The sequence below is a fragment of the Melopsittacus undulatus genome, chromosome 7 (assembly GCF_012275295.1).
Source record: "Melopsittacus undulatus isolate bMelUnd1 chromosome 7, bMelUnd1.mat.Z, whole genome shotgun sequence".
Taxonomy (NCBI): Eukaryota; Metazoa; Chordata; class Aves; order Psittaciformes; family Psittaculidae; genus Melopsittacus; species Melopsittacus undulatus.
Window position 1 is genome coordinate 72,732,975 of NC_047533.1, and position 8,641 is coordinate 72,741,615.

The 8,641-nt window shown below is 47.8% G+C and overlaps 2 protein-coding genes across 2 annotated transcripts; both read right to left on the reverse strand.

Annotated features, from left to right (window-relative positions):
• Nucleotides 1–1,168: 1,168 nt before the first annotated feature.
• Nucleotides 1,169–2,095, reverse strand: LOC117436453 (olfactory receptor 5G3-like). The gene has a single exon (XM_034064509.1). The coding sequence runs from the start codon at nt 2,093–2,095 to the stop codon at nt 1,169–1,171; it is 927 nt and encodes a 308-aa protein (XP_033920400.1).
• A 4,797-nt stretch (nt 2,096–6,892) lies between these two features.
• On the reverse strand, nt 6,893–7,852 carry LOC101868386 (olfactory receptor 1038-like). Its single transcript, XM_034064510.1, has one exon. It carries the CDS (start codon nt 7,850–7,852, stop codon nt 6,893–6,895), a length of 960 nt encoding a protein of 319 aa, XP_033920401.1.
• Nucleotides 7,853–8,641: the final 789 nt, after the last annotated feature.

Sequence of the window (8,641 nt, forward strand, 5' to 3'; positions counted from 1 at the left end):
CTTGTCTCTTTAGGGAAAGAAACCACACAGACCCAACAGACTTTTATGATTTGGGATAAGTTTTGCCTTCTGTATGTCTTTACATGAAGATTCATAGGAGGATTTTGGCATCATGGCACACTCAAGCACAGATTGTGTTTTTATGTAGCTCCTGAGTGACTAAGATTTAATGAATGGGATATTGAGCATGATTAAACCAATAACCCAGACACAATCAGGCAGACTTCATGATACTTCAAGCTGATGATGCTTTTCCTACCTTAGATACCTGCCAGAAAATGTTGCTCTTGTCTTTTTAGACATAAATTGTGCTGCAAAGCTGAGCACATCATTGTGTGTGTGTGAGCTGTGAATATGGGATGTGGTTGATGTGTGTTGAGATGCTGCAAGGGCTGGAGCAGCTCTGTTCCAGAGCCAGGCTGAGAGAGCTGGGCTGGGGCAGCCTGGACAAGAGAAGGCTCCTGAAGGGGAGACCTGAGAGCAGCTCCAGTGCCTAAAGGGGCTGCAGGAAAGCTGGAGAGGGGCTTGGGACAAGGGCCTGTAGGGACAGAACAAGGGGAATGGCTTGAACCTGCCCAAGAGAGGGGAGACTGAGCTGAGCTCTGAGGCAGAAGCTGTTCCCTGGGAGGGTGCTGAGGCGCTGGCACAGGGTGCCCAGAGAAGCTGTGGCTGCCCCATCCCTGGCAGTGCTCAAGGCCAGGTTGGACACAGGGGCTTGGAGCAGCTGCTCCATGGGAAGGGGTCCCTGCCCATGGCAGGGGTTGGAAATGGATGAGCTTCAAGTTCCTTTCTAACACAAAGCATTCCATGATTCTGTGTCTCTAGGATAGCCCTAAGACTCAGCCATGGCTCCAGGATTCACCATAGCCCTGGAGAGGCTGCAGCTCTATGGGCTGAGGTAATGCACACATTGGCATGTGTTGGTGGTTTTTCCTGTATGTATTGTTTTTCCACCACAAATCAACTCTCTGTACAGAGAATTGTTAAAGCTTTTGCAAGGTTCTTATTTGTATATGCAGGTGGTGATATCAAAGCAGCCAGTGCATCATGTAAGTTAAGGTGCTTAAGACTCCCCCAGCAAATGTTGTCCATCTGAGAAACTTAACAAACAGCTGAGCATCTCCCCACATCTCCATTCTGTCTGCTCCTAAACTTAAAACATTCAATATCACTTTATTTTCAAGAGTCTCCTCAAAGCCTCCTTCACCTCCTTGTTCCTCAGGCTGTAGATCAAGGGGTTCAGCATGGGAGTCACCATGGTGTAGAGCACCACAGCCCATTTATCTGCTCCTCTTGAGCTGTGTGAGCTGGGGAATAAATACATAAAGAAGGATGCCCCATAGAAGATACTGACAGTGACGAGGTGAGATGTGCAGGTGGAGAAGGCTTTGCGCTTGCCCTCGGCTGAATTGATGCTCAGGATGGTGGGGATGATGGCCACATAGGAGAGCAGGACAACCAGGCTGCTGGACACACCAAGGAGAGATGCTGCAGTGGTCAGGATGATGTGGCTGAGGGTGGTGTCGGAGGTGGAGAGGGAGATGAGAGGGGAAATGTCACAGAAGAAGAGGTCGATGGTGCTGGAGCTGCAGAAGGACAGGGTGGACATGCTGATGGTCTGTCCCACACCATTGGTCAGCCCCATGAGGTAGGAGCCGGTCACCAGCTGGAAACAGCACTTTGGGGACATGACAAGGGGGTAGAGCAGGGGAAGGCAAATGGCCACATAACGGTCATAGGCCATTGCAGCCAGCAGGAAGCATTCAGTAATCCCAGAAAGTTGAAAGAGGAAGACCTGAGCCACACACCCAGCATAAGCAATGCTCTTCTTCTCCAACATCAAGTCAACCAACACCTTGGGGGTGATGATGGTGGAAGAACAGAGGTCTACAAAGGCCAGGTTGCCCAGGAAATAATACATAGGGGAGTGGAGGTGGGGGCTGGCCCTGATCAAGATGATGATGCCCAGGTTGCCCACAATGGTGACAAGGTAGGTGAGCAGGAAGAGCAGGAACAAGTTGCCCTGAGTCACCAGCTCCTCTGTGAACCCCACCAGGCTGAACTGGGTCACATGGGTGCAGTTGCTTTGTGCCATGGGCTGGATGGTGCCTTGTGTGTGAGCTGCTGGCTGGAGGTTTCTTGTCCAGCAGGCAGGGATGTGCCAGGTGCAAAAGCCTCTGTGTGCTGGGAGCTGCTCAGAGACAGTCCTGCAGGATGTAAAGGGAGAGTTGAGGCACAGATCAATGAGGAACAGGTTGGGGAAAGTCCTGTCCCAGCACAGGGAGAACAAAGGGGTGCTCAAGCACTTCAACACCATGGCACAAGGTGGTGCCTGCTCCTCTGGCTCACCTGCAGATGCTGAGCAATGAGCCCTGTGGAAAGCAGTGGGGAGGTTGCACACCCGAGCAGCTTTACCTTAGTGCTGCACTTCATTGCCTGCGTTAGTGCTGAGCCTGGGGCTTGCAGACCATGCGGCTCCACCTGGAACACAGAGAAACGTGGTGCTTTCACAGTGCACAGTTGATCCTTCATGCTTTTGAGGGCATTTCCCACCCACCTGCTTCTTCCCTCTCTGCTTGGGTTTCTTCATTACTGGAATGGATTTCTGATCTATAGGAAGTTAGGTTAGCCACAACCTGCTCTAGTGGATGGTGGGGGTTGGCACTGACTGAGCTTTAAGGTCCCTTCCAATCCAAGCTATGATCTTATGCAAGTTTACACAGAGGTTTGTATTGGTTTCCCCTCCCTCCTGTGTGTTCTCCATGAGGCTGATCTCCAAACCTGCCTTCTCAGCAGCTGCATGGGGAGGACACAGCACAAGCAGCTCCCTGGGAAGCCCAGAGCATCCTCAAGAAGCCCAGGAGCCTGCAGGAGGGCAGGAGATGAAGACAGGAGCTGCTGCTTGTTGCCAAGAGAGAACCACAGCAGAATGATGGGCTGAAAGATGCTGCCCCTCACTTACATCTCAGCTCTGTCTCTGCTGCCCTCCTGATGCTCTCGCAGATGGATGTGAAGATGAAGGTGGCTGGAGCTGTGCAGGGAGCCTGGCAATGAACCAGCATCAGCAAAGCCCCTTCCTATTTGATGGGATGTGGGGATGTGGGGACTGTGAATGTCTTTGTGCCCCAGGAGGTGACAAAGCCCACAGCACGTCATTATCTCTTCTCTGTGCTGATTAGTGTGGGGATGAAGTGTACCCAGAGGAGATGACCTCAGCTAGAGCAAGCAACAGGGCTTTGGGCTCCCTTAGAGCAAACCACACAACAACCCCACCTTTCACATCCACTTTTGGAGCATTTCTGAGGCAGTTACAAGGGCCTGCACAAGGGCCATGGTTGGCATTATCATGGCAGGGAGGTGATGGGAACCTTGCTGATGGGAGCTGGTACCAGGGTCCATCAGCAATGTCAGGCACCACAGTCAGGAGTGAGTTTACAGGAAGATGTTAACAAGGGGCAATGGTGAGAATAGAAATGGTTGCAGGAACTCTTTTTGCATGGCTGAAATTCTCTTTAAGTAGCATTGGAAAAGCCAGTTTAAAAAGTTATGGGAATAATCAGTGGTGAATTAGGTAGACAGTCACTTGCCAGCACTGCCTCCACTCAGTGTGGAAGAAGGGGAAAGACATGTCCCCAAATCCACATATTTACAGCAAATTGTTCCTGGGGTTTATTAGTGCACCTGGAGATGAAGAGAATGATGCTTCCTGTGGATTGTGTTTGCTGTCAGGCAAAGGGTGTGAAATCAACTCTGAAAGGCATTGGGGTGCCTGGACACCTGAGAGACATGGCATGGATGAGCCATGCCTGAGCACAGCTGCACAGCCGCAATGATGAGCACCTCATAGGATGCTTCTGACATACTTGTGGACTATGCAAAGTATTTAGTCTGACCTTGGCAACAGAATGAGAATGGGTTTTAGGGACATTTCAGATCTTGCAAAGGGTCCCCAAATGCAACATGAAGCACAAGTGACTCCATCTCTGGAGCTGCTGTTTTCCCTCTGTGCACACTTGAGAGCCCAGTTTTCCATCCCCAGTGGGATTATCCACATGTAGCGCCTGGATGTCCAATAGCTGAGCTGGTGACTCTGGGCTTCCACTGTATTGAAGGGTGAGAAAAGGGCATTTCCAGGCAATGATGAGTTGTGTCAGGCTGAACTAATAGGCCTTTATCCCCCTGAGCAGCCTCAGCTGGGGCTCCATCCCCACCCTCTGCCCAATTGCCCCCATCTCTATTTAAGCTCCCTCCAAGGAGGTTGGGTTTTATTAGAGGCATTGTGGTTCCCAGTTTAGAACAAGTTGTGTCCACTTATGAAATAGTTTGATGGTGACCTTGGTTTGCTACTGGATTTCCCTAACTGCTGCTGGACCTGATGCTGACCAGGGGATTTACTTCATCTGGGTCTTGTTTTGGTCTTGGACCTGCCTCATCATCACCAGATTTCCTGATGCTCTGGAGTCTTGTCTGAACTTGGCCCATGTCTCTGTTCCTGCCATATTTCTGTAGTTCAGGTACTGTGGGATGGTCCCTGCTCACTGTGGTGTCCCCTTTGGCTCTGTTTAAAGAGATGAATGATGCAAACCCCTGTGGTGGCCCCCAGGCTCCTGCAGAGCAGAGCCATCATCCTCTGCACCCAACAGTGCTCACTGCTCTGACTGTCCCTCTCTATTTGGAACATGTCCCTGCATAGACAAAATTGGAGATAGTGTTCTCAGTGAGGGAGTTCAGTGAGTTGAACGTTATATACAAGTGTCATTCTCTGGTCCATAGTGCTTTCTTCTCTCCCAAGTATAATATTAGACTTTGATTGAGATGAAATCTGGTATATATTTGGTGTGTGCATTTTGTGTCTCCAGCAGGAGTTTCTGCATTGTGTAGACCCTTTCCTCTGCAATGACTGAAGCAGAATCATGCAATGATGCTCTCAGTATAAAATGTATTCCAAAACCTCAAACCTCTTTCTTATATTGCTGGAATTGACAATTGTGCCTCCCCTGCACATTAGACTGAGCTTCCTCTTGGACATTCACAGAGTTGAATCCACTCTGTACAAGACTATGGAAATCCAGAGCTCTCTTGGGAGCATAGCACCAAGTCTGGATAAATGTTTGAGTATTTCTGTATCTCTGCTTTGAGGACTTTATTAAAGCCAAGAGGAAATAAAGACACCAGAGTTGGGTAATGAACCCTACAGATGACACTTCTCTTCTAGGTCCCTTTTCCACAAAAGCTTGGGTCAGATGAATTTTGAGGCCAAACTTGGGCTTCTTGTGGCTCTAAGATTTTATATGTATGGTCTGAGCAGCAAGATCCAACAAAACAGAGGAAGAAAACAAGGTCTGGTGAAGTTTCTATAGGAAGTCTTGTGTTATGATCTCTTAGCAGCCTTCCAGTATGTGAAGGGGGGGCTATAGGGATGCTGGGGATGGGCTATTCATGAGGGACTGTAGGGACAGGACAAGGGGTAATGGGTTAAAATTGAAACAGGGGAAGTTTAGATTGGATCTAAGGAAGAAATTCTTTCCTGTGAGGGTGCTGAGGCACTGGAATGGGTTGCCCAGGGAGGTTGTGAATGCTCCATCCCTGGCGGTGTTTATGGCCAGGTTGGACCATGGGTGTCATGGCTTAGTGTGAAGTGTCCCTGCCCATGGCAGGGGGGCTGGAAATGGATGATTTTAAGGTCCTTTCTAACCATTCTATGATTCTAATGATATCAAAGGTCTCTGTCCTGCCAAGCTCTTTAGCATCTGATTACATCAGTTCTGCCTCCTTCACTGAGTAAAGGCTGAAGCCACTTTCCCGCAGACAAAAGAGAACATCTCATCTCTTGCTGCTGTTTGCCAGAGCACACAAAAGAGACTGTTCACCATCCATATTCTGTTCAAAGCATCAGTTAATTCCCACTCATAGCAGGTAAAGATATTTTCCCCCATCAGTGTGTTTTGGCTTCTCTGAGACCCAGACAGCTCTCAGTTAGGATCGATTCTGTGTTCAGGATTGTCTTTCATCTACGGAAATGAGCCACTGTCTTAACTCCTATATGAGATAAACCATTTGGTGTTTCCTGGTGTGCGTTAGCAAGAGTTCAGCATGGGCATGGACTGTGGGTTCTTGTCTTGTGCTGGAATTCTATGGATTGCACCATTTAAGTGAATGGCACTTCACATGAATGTAAGACATCCCTTAAAATGAGCAGGATGAAGCCTTAATATGCCCAAATTGTCCTTAACACTGGGTAGCCTCAGCACCATTCATCATCCTGTATTATGAATGATACTGTCTACAGTTTCTTACTTAAAGTGAAATCTACTTGGAAGTTGCAGCCTGGGGAGGGATACCTCTTGATATACTAAAGTGCAGCCTGAGACCTTGATTCCCACCAACTTCTGCTCTTTGAAAGGCACAAACAAATGCAATGAATCTTTTGAAGCCTTTTCTCTGACTCTTTCTCAGCCAGCAAATGTAAAACTGCACTTCCTGTTCCCTCCCACCCCAGCAGCTTTAATAAAGAGCTCACAGGTAAGAGTGAGGAATTTTATTGGAGCTGAGGGACAAGGTCAAGAATCTTGCAAGAAAAAGACATGTTTATGAATGACAAAAGTTGTAACTCAATGAAGCTGATTGATGTTTCCTGTGAGGAAAAGAGGCCTGGGATAATTCAGGGAAATTTCTTCATACAAGCTGGTGACTGTGAAGTTATTTGAAGGTTGAGGTTCCTCTTGATATCCATCTAAGAAAGAAAGAAGTGATTTGTGGGGCTATTTCGCATTCAATACTGTCATTGACTTTTGTGCATGAGCTGTGGAAGAAACTACATAGAATCATGAGGATTAGTGGAAAATCCCATTGCTTCAGTGCCTCATAGGCTGTCTGTCACTGCATGAAATCTTCATGTCCTTAATGATAAAACTCTTCTATGTTGCCAGTGGTTGAAGAACCTGCTCCTACACTTGAGCAGAGCCCCCTTCACCTCCTTGTTCCTCAGGCTGTAGATGAATGGGTTGAGCATGGGAGTGACCACGGTGTAAAAGATGGAGGCCACCTTATCCAGGCTCCTGTGGCTAGAAGAGGGTTGCAGATAAATGAAGAATCCTGACCCAAAGAATATGGAAACAACCATTAAATGGGAGGCACAGGTGTGGAAGGCTCTGGTCCTGCTCTGTGCTGAGCACATTCTCAGAACGGTGCAGATGATAGAGATGTAGGAGAACAAAATGACCATGCTTGTGCCCACCACATTGATAGTGAATAAGGCAAAGATGACCATCTCACTGCTGTGGGTGTCAGAGCACACGAGCTTTAGCACAGGGGATACGTCACAGAAGAAGTGGTCAATGTGGTTGGGACCACAGAAGGAACCTCTAAACACACACCATGTGTAGATGATGGCACTGAGGAAGGCGAATAGGTAGGATGATGCTACCAGCTGCCAGCAGACACGGCTGGAGATGATGGTCACATAGAGCAGGGGCTGGCAGATGGCAACGTGCCAGTCGTAGGCCATCATGGCCAGCAGGTGACACTCATTAATACCAAAGAAAGCGAGTATGAGGTACTGCATCATGCAGGCAGTGAAAGAAATGGTTTTGTCCTCTGATAAGAGGTCTGCCAGCATCCTGGGGGAGATGACTGTGGAATAGCAGATGTCAATGAAGGCAAAATGGGTGAGGAAGAAGTACATGGGGGTGTGGAGGCTGGGAGACACCCTCACCAATGTGATAATGCCAACGTTCCCCATCAGAGTGACAATGTAAATCAATAGAAACAACACGAACAGAGGGGTCTGTGCACGAGGGCTGTCTGTAATTCCTAACAGGATGAATTTAATCTGGGTTTGATTTTCTCCCATCACCTGGTGTTACCTGCTGAGGCAAAAGGAAGAAAAATAGAACACTTAAGAAGTTGACATTCACTTTTGTACCATATTTAATGACTATCAGTCACTATTTTGGCTTCCCCATTTTGGTTAAATTCACATATTCTGCTATAGTTTTAACCCCAAATTATGTTTTTCTGGTTTTCAGTGAAGGTATTTCTAAAATACCAGGAAGCAACTGAAGCAAAAAATGTCTTTTTTGGTTTTCTATGCTGGAACATTTAAACGATGGATTTATTTAGACACTTTTGGACCATATTTTAATCCAAACAATGGCCAGTTTAATTGCTAAATTACTGTATGTTCTACTGTTGTGGTTTAAACCAAGTCCACACAGTTCATTCACTCACTCCCCCCTTTGCTCCCTGGAGATTTAGGAAGGAGAATCCAAAGAATGTAGCCCCCATGGGTTGAGATAAGCACAGTTTAATAGCTAAGGCACAACACAAATCACTACTGCCATTACTACTACAAACAATAGTGATAAAGCCAATAACAAGTGAAGAGAATACAACACCTCACCAGCCACCAACCCATAACTCACCCCACCCTGCCCCACCGAGCACCGACTGATACCTCCTCCATCCCCCCAGAGCTCAGCCCTTCCCGATCTCTCCCGGTTACATCCTGGGTATGACGTGCTATGGTATGGAATACCTCATTGGCTAGCCTGGGTCAGGTGTCCTGTTTCTCCTTCCTCCCTGGCAGAGCATGAGCTCAGAAAAGGCCTTGGACAAACCAAACACTTGAGCAGTAACTCAA